The sequence below is a fragment of the Myotis davidii genome, unplaced genomic scaffold (genome assembly GCF_000327345.1).
Source record: "Myotis davidii unplaced genomic scaffold, ASM32734v1 scaffold13, whole genome shotgun sequence".
Classification (NCBI taxonomy): Eukaryota; Metazoa; Chordata; class Mammalia; order Chiroptera; family Vespertilionidae; genus Myotis; species Myotis davidii.
The window spans coordinates 1,336,674-1,349,983 of record NW_006286243.1 but is presented as its reverse complement, the minus strand read 5'-3'; the positions used below and the strand labels follow the sequence as shown (position 1 = coordinate 1,349,983).

The 13,310-nt window shown below is 43.1% G+C and overlaps 1 protein-coding gene across 2 annotated transcripts in view; it reads right to left on the bottom strand.

The window, feature by feature from the left end:
- Positions 1-13,310, bottom strand: part of ANO2 (anoctamin 2, calcium activated chloride channel) — a 316,751-nt gene that overhangs the window by 196,920 nt on the left and 106,521 nt on the right. For both annotated transcript variants that reach the window (XM_015559975.1, XM_015559976.1), the window contains 3 exons: positions 7,029-7,180; positions 4,159-4,213; positions 1,045-1,096 (listed from right to left, as the gene is read on the bottom strand). In XM_015559975.1, the coding sequence (XP_015415461.1) occupies positions 1,045-1,096; positions 4,159-4,213; positions 7,029-7,180 (259 nt within the window). The remainder of the gene's footprint in view (positions 1-1,044; positions 1,097-4,158; positions 4,214-7,028; positions 7,181-13,310) is intronic.

Here is a 13,310-nt window from a genome sequence, read left to right as displayed (position 1 = left end):
AACATTTCAGAGAAGATTTGATTTTTAAAACTTGGAGTGTGATTTGGAATTTTGTAGCAAGATGAGTACATCAAAGCAAATAGAGTCATACGTAAGTGCCTCTTGAGAGGGTCTGCACTATCCTGGATGTGCTATCACTGTACAAAACCTGCTCTGATTCCCTCTTCAGTGCCATTCCCTTGGTACTAAGGCAGCTATGAGGCACATGATAACCTCTCCAATAATAGCTATTACTGCTGTCATCACTATTATAATTCTTCAACTTCACTGCCTACATTATGCACTAGACTTGCCTCTAAATAACTTTGGACTCTTTTCAATTTGAAGCCGCCTCAAAAACCAAAGACATGTCACCACAGAGTATAGTCTGAAAGAAATTCTCTCAAAGGTTTCAAAAGCCATTCAGATGATGGTCGCACCTTTGGAAAGAGAGTTCAACCTGCAGTGATTTCTAGGGGAAGCACACGTGCTTGTGTGTAAGCTCACATTTTTACCCTGGCTATTATGTGTTTTTATGTAATCCATCAGCATCTGGACTGCTCGCATTATACTCCAAGTTCCCAAGTGCTGAGGTTCCTGCTTCAAAGACCAATACCCTCAAATTTAAAAAACAAACCACAAGGCAAACAGATTTAGCCAAATTGGTGACAAGAATGCCAAACTTAGAAGAGGCACACTCAGACTAATGTGTGGCCTTACACAAGTCATTCACCCTCTCTGGGAGTAAGTTTTGTCACTCATAAAGTGAGGGGTTGGGCTGAAGGATTTCTAAGATGCCTTTCTTCTGGAATGAAGATATGGGAGAGGTTATAGCAGTCGTGGGAGCAGCGCCAGCCCTCCTAGAAATGGGGTGCCACCTCCCCTGCTCCTGGAGGGCAAGGCGGGGTTTCCCAGCCTAAGTGAAAGCAGCCTCCTCCCCCTCTGTGTGGGGCATTTGTTTGTCTTGTTCTTTGCTGCCCACCAAGCGAGCTGTTGAAAGGACAGCTCTGGTCCCCTCAGCACCCCGTCAGCATTAGGTCTATGGGTGGGGCAAGGGGTCCTTACCCATTGTGTTGTTGGCTCGGGAACAGGCTGTGCGCTTCAGGATCTCATGCACCTAAAATGGATGAGAGCAGGGCTGTGAGGGCCTTGACCACGTGCGTCACCACATGTGTGGGGCGGGCGGGGACCGGGCGGCTAGACCTGTTTCCAGGGAGGGGGAAGCCAAGCATGTGCCAAGCTCATGGACTGCTTGTCAAACCCACTCAAACTTGAGTGCTTTGAGGAAACAAAGAAACAACACACACACACACACACACACACACACACACACACACACACCCTTCAGCCCACCCTGAAAATTTTTTAAGAAAGGAAAGGCAATAAGTTCAGTTACAGGAGGCAAGGAAAACACATCAGGGAGCCCGGACCCATAGCGCCCTCTGGAGGGATGGGGAGGAGGCGCCTGGTGGTGCACAGGATGCCCTGTCTGCCTTGGGGAAGAAAGACCAGGAAGAGGATGTCCTTCCTCTCCACCAGCCCTGATTAGTGCCATGCTGGGGGTCAGCACAGCACAGGGAGGCAGACAAATCTGGTTCTAATCCTGGTTCCTAGCAGAGGGGTCCTGAGCAGCTCCGTGAGGGTTCATTGCCTCCTCGGTAGTAGAGCTATGTCACAGCTGCTTTGAGGAACCATTTTAGCGTTTTGTAAACTCGAAAAGGGCCACCTATGTGTTGACGATTAGTATTATGATTCCTGTTTTTCTCCTGAGTTCTCAGCTTGCCTTCCCAACCAAAGCATATCAGACACTTTCTCAAAACTCCATGCCTCTGAGCGCATCCTGGACACCCAGCGGGCTGCCTGCTCAGTGACTACTGCATGTCTAAATGGACCAACAAACCCTGGACTAGGGACTTGCAGGGGAGTCTCTCTCGTGGGAGATAGGGGTGCTGAGTGTATCCCCAGCAGGGAAAACAGGGACACAGATGGCCAGGGTAAACCTGCTGGCCAATCACTACCCTTCAGTGTGTTCCAAGCCTGTGCCAGGCTATGAAAAGATGCCCAGCAAGGAAGTTTGCTCTGGGATAAATAGCTGGGCTGCTCAGATGCCCACAAAAAAGAAGCACAGAGAAGAGATTTATAGATGTGGGTGAGGTCCCCAGGGCAGAGTAGACCCCAAGACAAAAATCAAGGCTCTTTCTTTTCTCACAGTGTGGGGTGGACTGGCAAAAGGGCAGGATGGGAAGGAAGAAGTTTCTAGAAGAGATGAATGGAAAATGTGTTATTCCATCACCATTCACACTCCCACATTCCAGCCACAGACCTAGAGGGAGCAGTAAATAAATAACTTCTAGCAGAATGGAGCCCAGGAATGTTTAATTCATTTAAAATACAGTACAGCAATTCAACAGCAATAATAATTAAGAATAGCATTTATATGGCATTGTATTATTTTACAAGCACTTTGCAATTATCGGGTAATCTCCACAACACCCTGTAATTCCCTCAAAGACGTGAGATCCAAGCCTCAGGAAGATTTAAGTGGCTTCTAAGAGCATCAGCCAAAAAAATGGGAAGTTTATGGTTTTTTCCATAAAAAGATGAAAGAAATCATATGCTTATTTTTTTTACTTTTTTAAAAAATGGTTTCTTGATTTTTAGAGAGAAAGGAAGAGAAAAGGGAGAAACATCAATGTGAGAAGGGATCAAGCCCATATCCCAAGCATGTGCCCTGATCAGGAATCGAACCAGCAACCATTTGGTACAGGGGATGATGCCCAACCAACCGGGCTACACCAGCCAGGGCACATATGTCCATTTTAAACCTTCCTAAGACACTAGGGTAAGGGACCTGAAGTATTTTCTTGCCCATCCTGCAAAGAGTCATGGCCATGTTTTCAGCATGCCTTGGAAATGTGCTGTAGCTTCCTTTGATCACCTCTCTTTTTATCCTTATCACCCTATTGACTTGAAATTTTTGCTGAGTATCTAACCCTTATTCCTCCTCCTGTTGAAACTTAAGTTCTTTCCTAGGGACCAATGGAAACACACCGCCATCGTTTCCTCTATAGCATGAGTACGAGTCCAGCATTCCTTGGGCCCCTCCTTCCCTCCTCTGTTCGTAAGCTGAATGTTTCTAAATAGGTAGAGAATAAACTGATCAGTGAGTAAATCGATCACCCTTCAGCTCAGATTGGGGCCACAGGGGCACAGGCCATATGCAGATTTTCACTGGAATCAATCATCCTACAAAATTCAAAAGCTTGACTTCACTTTTTTTCATGCAAAAAGACTGTAGAAGAACAGTATAGTCATGAATTTTGGCTTTCTATTGGATGAGTTGGTAATTTTATTCTTGGACAAACTGGTGAGTTCTTACATTCCCTGTGACAGGAATGCAAGGACTTCCTTGGGGGTGAAAGAAAGAAGCACAGTGGCCCAGCCATGAGTTCTCATTTGGACACTAGTGATATGTTTGAATTTTTTTCAACTCATTGCTTCTCAAAGCCTCAGTTTCCTCAACTGTAAAACAAGGGGGGCCCCTGACTACCTGAAAGTCTCCACCAGCTCTGAGAGTCCCTGTTTTTGTGATTCCAAGAAGGGTATAAGTGGAGAACTATAATGAGAAAACACTCCTCTTAACCCTGAGTGAGGACAATTTTCTGCTTTTTTATTGAATTTATTCAGGTGATGTTGGTTAATAAAATTATATAGATGTCAGGTATACAATTCTATAACACATCATCTGTATATTGTATTGTGTGTTTACCACCCCAAGTCAATTATCCTTCTATTACCATTTATCCTCCCTTTACCCTTTTATACCTCCCCCATCTCCCTTTTCCTCTCTGGTAATCATCACACACACTGTTGTGTGTATCTATGAGTTGGGTTTTTTGTTGTTTGGTTGTTTGTTTGTTTTTATTTAACCTCTTCACCTTTTTCACCCAACCCCCTATTTCCCTTTCCTCAGACAACTGTTAGTCCACTCTCTTTTGCTACTGGGATTAGAAAGCATCTGCACATTTCTCTCAGTTGCTAGACAACTCTAAGCAAATGACAATGGGAGGTAGCAGGAAGGGCAAGAGGATGTCCTGACAACCTGGGTACTTGGTCTTCCCCCACCCTTTCCTGGGCCCACCACACCTGGTTGAGCACTTGGTTAGCCTGCTTACTCACAATTCGACTACGGGTGGCATTGTCAAAGAAGGTGTCCTTATCCTGGATGTTGTACCTGGAGATACCAAGAAAGCAGAAGGTCAACTCATTTTAGTAACCTTGTCCTGAGACCATTTCACCCGGGCCCAGAGCAAACTTTTTAAAAGCACCATAGTAAGATGTGTAAGAGACACACACACTCACACAAACTCACGTTTATACTCTTTTTCAGTGATTCTGAAAACTTATCATAGAGATTTATCACAGAGAAAATAAATTTAACAGAAGAAACACGTTTCATAGATAAAAATGTTCATCACGAAGTTACTTTCAATAACTTATGGAAATACGATGCCAATTCCAAAATCTATATGATAAATTATCATGTAGCCATTGAAAATTATGGTTACTGAAACTTTATAAATAGAAAATTTTCAGACTATCATTGAAAAATATTATACTATAAAGTTTTAAAAATAAAGGAATGTTAAAAGGATTCCTGGGTGTGGACAAAGAGAGTATAAACACACAAAGCAAAAAGAGTATAGTTTCAGGGTGTTGGAATTATAACTCTTTGTTTTTCAGAGAGTCATTTAATGTTGTCACTATCTCATATTAGTTAGATACCAGAGTCCTAATTATGCAAGGCTTGTATCTGTTCTAACCTTCAAATATTGACCTTTCACTCAAAAAATAAAAACCCCAGCTGTGTAGAGTTACTGTGCTTGAGACACTGTGCCAGAGGACACACAGATGCATGAGACATGCTCCCAGCCCCCACGAGCCCAGACACTGGGATAGGTATGTTTCCAAACAACTGATGCAAAATAGACATGATAATATGTAGACCATTGCTGTGAGAAGTCTGAGGATGGAGCCCATATTCTGGTTGGAAAGATCAGAGAATTCTTCAAGAACATGGTGTTTAGGAACTGGACTTGAAGGATCACAGAAGATGAATGAATGGGGCTGTGTGAGAGGGGCAGTTCAATGCCAGGGGTGGCATGAAGGAAGGCCCAGGGAAAGAAGCACAGAAGAAACACAGAGCACAAAAAGAACAGCAGGCCAGGAGTCAGCATGCCAGTTCCAGGTCAGCCCCTTACGGCTGTATAATCTTGGACAGAACCTGGACCTTGATTTCCTCTCTATAATAAAGGGATACATGTGGATGGCCACCTCACAAGAGGTTGTAATATTGTGATTTATAAATAATACATAGTTTGGTCTTCATCACTGATCCTGGCTCATCGCTTCCAAAACCTTGGAATTTTCTGCACAATCAGAGCAATCGGAGCATCTGTTGTCATAAAATTTTGTCTCTATCCTCAGTTCTTGAAATCACCTCAGAGCCATAAAGGTGAAATGGGTGTTGGTTATTCATAATAAGCCCTTCCTACCACAATGAGGTGACTCTTGGAAAGCACCTTAGGAAGGAGGCTGGTTTCTAAGGGAACCAACATGAATAGAGAGTGGGAGCTTTCAGTGCCACCTCCTGATTTCCTGGGAGGCGGGAGGGGCTAGAGGTTGAATCAGTCATCAAAGATCAATGAGTTAATTAACCATGTTTATATAATGAAGCCTCCGTAAAAATCCAAAAGGAAGGGTTTCAGAGAGCTCCCAGGTGGGAAGACCAGAGTTCTCCCACACGCCACCTGGCAGGTTCCAACACAAAGGCAAAAATTCCTTTGTTTGGGATCTCACCATCTGATTGTTGATTTCTATCTTTTGTAATAACCTGGCAATCTAGTGAGTAAACTGTTTCCCTGAGGTCTGTGAGCTTCTCTCGCAAATTAATCGAAACCACAGAGGGGGACATGGGAACCTCTGATTTATAGTTAGTTAGAAGCACAGGTAACAACCTGAACTTGTAATTGGCATCAGAAGTGGGGTGGAGTCTTGTAGGACAGAGCTGTCAACCTGGGAAATTTGATACTATCTCCAGGTAGATAGTATCAGAATTGGCTTCAATTGTAAGACATCCAGCTAGTGTTGGAAAATTTCTTGGTCATCTGGAAAAACCCACACACACATTGGAATTGGTGACCAGAATTAATACCAGAACCATTGAGGAGGATATTCAATGAGGGAAATATGCAAAAGAACAGCATATATATGTGTGTATAGAATCATTACCGAATATGGCAAAGATGGATAGGATATACTATCCAATAGCCAGCAGAAACACAGCTCCCATAAATAATATCTCCTCAAAAGAGACAGATCCTCATATCTTTTCTGCCTTTCCATGCCCCTTCCTTTCCCTCTCTTGCTCGATTCTCTTATCTTATCAGCAGCAAAAGTCACACAATAGTCTTGTTTTCTCACTAGCTCCTAAAACAGAACAAATGCTGGGCTGTTGCATCTGCCACTTTCCAACCATTTCTTCCCCATCCAAAGTTTTTCCAAATGGCCATCCCTGTGAAGAGCTGTTATTCCCTCACCCAGGTTTGGGTGTGGGGAGCAGGTCTCTGCAGAGTCATTACAGAAATCCAAAAGCTTCATCCACCTTCTCACTGATTTATCACAGAAGTTAAAATCCTATCAGACTGGGAACTGAGCAGAATGGTTTCCCCACAGAATATAAACAGGTATCTGAGTCCCAAGTTTATAACTGTCTGCTCCCTGATTCTCCATCCATCATGCAAAGTGACTGAAATGTCGGGCTTCCCCCAAAGCCACTGGACAAATATTCAGGATATAAATTCAATGTAAATTCAGGAGTTATTTGTGATAATCTCACTTATAGAAGGAGATGCAGAAAATATTTCACCAGGAGAGTATGCTTCCTCCCCCCTCTCCCAGGCATGGGACATTCTCTGTATGACTGAGTGGTGTTTGATTTTCTTGCCCATCCTCCCTCACATCCCTACCCCTGAAGTTCTATTACTCACAGGTACATTTTCTCCCTGGAGAATGGGTAGGATAGGTTTTTCATCCTGTTGTTACTATGCTCTGGAACTCTGGGCTTCAGGGGTGAGCTCAGCTTCTGCAGAATCTCATTGAACTTCTTTGCAATGCAGCCTTCTGTTTTGATCTCATACATCTATGAAAGGCAAAGTCATAGGTCTGAAAGGAGGTCATAAACAACATTCAGAGAAGAGTGACTTACCAACCAAAGCTGCACAGGGTCCAGATCTCTGGAGGGGACCACTCTGGGGACAGAGGAGACTGGGAGAAACAAGAAGTTAGGGTCCTTCCCTTTCCCTGTTGGTTTCACAAGGACATAGGCTCTGGACTCCCTCTAATTATTTGTGTGAGTAGAGGTGACCAATATAAAGGAATGAGCAATGAGTCCAAACTTTCTATATGACTTTGTGATAGCACCATCAGAGAAATGGAAAACCTACTATGTGACAGTCACCATCCTAAAGTATTTTATATAAATTAGTTTCAATGCACATAGCAACCCAGTTAGACAGACAATACTAGTCTCATATTATAATGAGAAAATTAAGGCTCAGAAAGGTGAGATGAGTCAGCAAAGGTCACACAGACAGTTGCTGGGTGACAGCTTGGATTTAACTCATGTCAACCTAATCCAAAGTCTACTCCACAAATACACTATGCCCCTACGTGATCACATAGCAACACTTTGTTCCTCTTAGGAACTATTTGATAAATGAGTCTGCTCTCAAAGTAGTAAACATCTAATAAGTATCTGCCTTGAGTAAGGCATAGACTAGTGCCAAGATAATCGTTAATATTCATAGTCCATATAGCTTTTTATAATGCACAGAATGCTTTTGCATGCATTATAACTTTTGGTCTTTCTAACTTACAGTTATAGTCACTGACACATAGTGCGATGAATTAATGATGGCGACAATTTTTTTACACAAATTCTCCTTTCAAAGGGTGGCATCTCTGTTCCCACCCTCTTAAGCCTGGATGGTCTCTGTAGCTGCTTGACCAGTGCAGCAGAAGTGATACTATGCCATTTTCATCTTTTAGGAAGATGGGCAGCTCTGCCTTGGTCTCTCAAAGCCCTTGGTCACCTGGAGGAAGTCTGCAGAGAGGTGCTGAGAGAACTCAGGAAGGGAAAGAACTAGGCCGAGCTCAGCATCTCGGCTGCCCGCCAAGCATCAGGCATGTGAGGGAAGCCTTATAAGACCCTCCTGTCCAGCTCAGCCCCAAGCCAAATACCACCAAGTGACCTCAGTCAACACCACATGGAGCAGAAGAATCCCCCAACCCAGCTCTGCTCAAGTTTCTGACCAAAAACTTATAAGATAGAGTAAAATGAGTATGTTTTAAGTTACTAAGTTCGGGCTAATTCGTCATGCTGCAATAGATAATTAGAACAAGAGCCAACATCCAGATCTTCCGACTTGAAAGCTGGTCTTCTTCTCTCTAGTGATATCCTCAAGTTGCTTAAATCTAGACAGGCAGTAAAACACGTACAGAATACATATAAGATAGACGGAGATAAAAGCCACAAAAGACATGCAAAATGCTTTGAGGGTTCAAAGGAAGGAGACAGCACATCCAGTTGAGAAATCAGAAGAAAATTACATAGAGGGAGCAGTATCTCTATTGGACTTTAACAGAAAGGTAACCCTCTTTTGTTATCATTTTGTTCTTTAATAAAATTATGATAAGTTGGGGGGTATAAAGAACCACCCTTATTTAACAACTGAAACATAACCAAAGTTCATTTCTTCTAATAAAATTTCTATGCATTTTTGATTTAATTTCTGTTATAAAATTAAAACAGTCATAGTGAACAAACCATAGAAGTACGTTAACTAAATGTTATGTTTCCTTTCTCTTCCAACCCAATCCTCTCCAGAAGCAATCTCTATTAGCAACTTGAGTATGTTTTATTCTGACTCTTTCAGAAATACATTTATGACTAAATTTTATTCTAAACTGTGATTATATTTCACATTTTCTATAATTAGCAATAGTTCACAGATATATATCTTTCCAGATCAGTTCATGTAGAGCCAATGAATATATAATACTAGAGGCCCAGTGCACTGCCCTCCCCTGCCTTCCTCTGGGATCAGACCTAAACTGGCAGTCGGACATCCCTCTCACAATCCAGGACTGCTGGCTCCCAACTGCTTGCCTGCCTGCCTGATTGCCCCTAACTGCTTCTGCCTGCCAGCCTGATCACCCCCTAACTACTCCCTGCCAGCCTGACCAACACCTAACTGCTCCCCTGCCAGCCCAATTGCCTCCAACTGCCCTCCCCTGCCAGCCTGGTTGCTCCTAACTGCCCTCCCCTGCCAGTCTGGTCGCCCCTAACTGTTCTCCCCTGCTGGCCTGATCGCCCACAACTGCCCTCCCCTGCCAGCCATCTTGTGGCTGTGGGTGCTGCCATCTCTGAGGGAGGGGCAGTCAATTAGCATATTTCCTCCTTATTGCTGTGGGTGTTGCCATATTTGAAGGCGGGGCAGTCAATTAGCATATTCCCTCCTTACTGGCTGTGGGTGCCGCCATTTTTAGGGTGGGCAGTCAATTAGCATATTCCTTCTTTATTGGCTGTGGGCGCCGCCACCTTTGTGACAGTGTTAGGGTCAATTAGCATATTCCCTCTTTATTAGATAGGATTACACAGTAAACATGAATCCTAATTTATTTAGTCATTTCCCTAGTGATTGGCATATATTTTATTTTCTTCACATACTTTAGCTTACTTGTCCATATTTCCATTAACATGGCCTTATAAGCATTTTTCATTAATAAGGCTTGAACAGATATTGGCAGATATTCCAGGCAAAAAAAAAAAAAAAAAAAAAAAAAAAAGGTAGGAAAGTTCAAGTTGGGTTTAAGAAGGGTTAAATGCCCTAGTTTCTTTGGAGGATGAGGTCCTGATGAGGACATAGTGACAGTGCTCATCAGAGAACAGCAGGTTGAGACTCTGTTGCACAAGGCAATGGGAAGTCAGTGAAGAGTCTGAACAATGACAAAACCAGAGTGAAGTTGTGTAGGAAGAAGGATGAGCCAGATTTCTGAAACAAGGGATGGTTTTATTTCTAGAAGCACATACCATTTAGTAAACATCTCTTGTGTGCCTGGCTCTTGATATACTCTAACATTAATTTGAAAGTTATGCTGCAAAGCCAAGAGGAGTTAAGTATCTCAGTCAAAGACAGTGTGATCCAGATAATAATTGCTGGAGCATTTGAACCCCCAGCAAAGCCTGTTTTTTAACTGCTTTACTCTCCTGCTTCATTTGCTAAAACATCAGTTATTGTGGAAAAAAAAATCAGAAAGATGACCTCCTCACACTGCTTCAGCACACATCACATAGGACATTTAGGACAGGTTCTGACCCAGCACAGGCCTGCACTGAGACTGCTATGATGTGTTAATCATACCCATAACCACATGCCTTTAAATGGTGTGTGCATGGAAATTAAGGTTTCAGAGCAGGAGGGAAGCTGATAGACTCTGTCTTCCAGATGGCCTTGGAATAACAGATTTGGACTCACCAAGGGTATTTCTTCTTTGTCCACTTCTGTCTATTTCCGCTTCTAGTTTCCTAGTCTAAAGAGCCTTCAACTACAGCAAGAACTGGTATCCCCATAGCTTCTCTTGCTTAGAGTTGTTAGATCTAACAAATGAAAATACAAGATGTCCAGCCAAGTTGGGTGTGACTCAGTGGTTGAGCATTGACTTATGAACCAGGAGGTCATGGTTTGATTCCTGGTTGGGGCATATGCCCAAGTTGCAGGCTCAGTTCCTAGTGGGGGGCATACAGGAGGCAGCCGATCGATGATTCTCTCTCATCATTGATGTTTCTATCACTCTCCCCCTCTCCCTTCCTCTATGAAATCAATAAAAATATTTTTTTAAATACAAGATGTCCACTTAAATTTGAATTTCAAATAAACAAAAAATAATTTTTTAGTATAAATATATCCCAAGCTATATTTAAGATATACTTAACTTTAAAATTATACTTATACTAGAGGCCCCATCAGCCCAGCCTGCACCCTCTCCAATCTGGGACTCCTTGGGAGATATCTGACTGCCAGTTTAGGCCCAATCTCAGGGATCGAGCCTAAACTGGCAGTCAGACATCCCTTTCACAATCCAGGACTGCTGGCTCCTAACTGATCACCCTTAACTGCCTCTCTGTCGGCCTGGTTGCCCCCAACTGACCCCCCACACACACACACTGGCCTGGTCGCCCCTAACTGCCCCCCCACCTGCCTGGTCACCCCTTACTGGCCCCCCTGCCAGTCTGGTTGCCCCATGCAGCCTGCTGTTCGGTTGTCCATCCAGTTGTTTCGGTCATGACAGCTCCTGGCTTTTTATATATTAGGATAAGAAAACAATTTTTTATATATTTTTATTGATTTCAGGGAGGAAGGGGAAGGGAGAGAGAGATAGAAACATCAGTGATAAGAGAGAATCATCGATCAGCTGCCGCCTGCATGCCTCCCCACCAAGGACTGAGCTCACAACCCAGGCATATGCTCCAACCATGGCCTCCTGGTTCATAGTTAAACACTCACCACTGACCCACACCAGCTGGACAACAATAATTTTTAGTATAAGTATTGTATAGTATATTGGGACACATTTATACTAAACAAGTATTCATTATATATCCAAAATTTGAATGTAACTAGGCATCTGTATTTTATTCTGGCAACTCTGTTGTCTGCCTCTAATTCATTCCCCATATTGGAGCCAGAGTGATGTTTCTGACGCAAATATCTGATTGTGTCACCTGCCTGGGAAAGTCTTCAACAATTACCCATTGCTTTTATGATAAAAACAAAAATTGTTAACATAGCCCATGGGATTCTCTAGAAGTCTCCACATCGTATTTCAAATGCCTCTCCTTTGTAGTACTTATCACAGTTGTAACTTTACATTTATTTGAGTGATTATTTGATTAATGTCCAGCTGCCCCACCAAACCATAATCTCTATAAAGGCAGGATACTGTTCAAACTATTCCCTATCTTTGCATGAATGAATGAATGAATGAATGAATGGTAAATCTCTGGGGAAGCAGCATTGATTACACTAATTGCTGCCAAGGAAGGAGCCCAGGGTAGGTAACACCCAAAAGGTAAGAGATCTTGATAGAAACAAGCCAGGCTGGAGGAAAAAAAGCCTAAAGCCTAAAGCCTCTGTCTGGCTGAAAGGCTTCCCTTCCTGTCCTCACTGACCACAAAGGCACTCAGGAGCCCAGCCCTGGCAAGGCCAGAAATGCCTGTATTCAGTCATTTTAGATTAATAACCCAATAATTGTCTCAGGGCCTATTTCTGGCAGAAGGGTAGCTAAGAACTTATAAGCAGTCCTTGACCCTCATCTTGGCAGTGAATCTGGAGAGGCTAAATTCAGGAAACATTTCTTGGCCCCTCACTTCTTGCCATGCTTCCTTAGTACCCTGTGAAAGAACACGTGTGTCATAAAATTTGTCATGCACTTCTCTTAGTATTGGTTCACCTATTTGTCTCCCCAACAGACTATGGACTTCTAGAGAAAGCAAGGACCACAATCTGTGTGCCTAGCATGCAGTAGAAACACAAAAAAAATGTCTATTGAGTGAACATCCTGGCCCTTGCTGACACAATCTAGCTGTGTGAGTTGGGACAAGTCCCTCTCAGGTTCTTCATCTCTAAAGAGAAAACTAGGAAACTTCTACTTCCCACACTCCTCAAAGTGATGGAGTAACAGGGTCTAGATTTATCATACCTGAAATAACCAAAACATTCAGACAAAAAAACATGGAATCATGGTTTCTGCAACTTAAATGTTCCCCCACCCCCCCCCCAAAAAAATGTATATATATAAATTCTAATCCCCATAGTGATGGTATTAGTGAAATCTTTGGGAGGTGAGTAGGTCACCAGAGTGGAGCCCTTGTGAATGGAATTAATGTTCTTATAAAAAAAAAGACACCATAGAGCTCCCTAGCTCCTTCCACCATGTAAGGACACAGCAAGAAGGCATCAGCTATGAACCATGGCCCTCACTGGACCATGCTAGCACACTGGTTTCAGACTTCCAGCCTCCAACACTGTGAGCGGGGGAGGGGGAGGGGAATCTCTTGTGTATAAGCCACCAGGTCTGTGGTATGTTGTTATAGCAGCTTAAACAGAATAGGACAACAGTTTGCCAGCTATTGGACATCAGAAGTTCCTGAGAGACAGGAAACAAACAAGATATGATTGCTCCAGCTCATTGCTGGCTGGCGGGGAAAA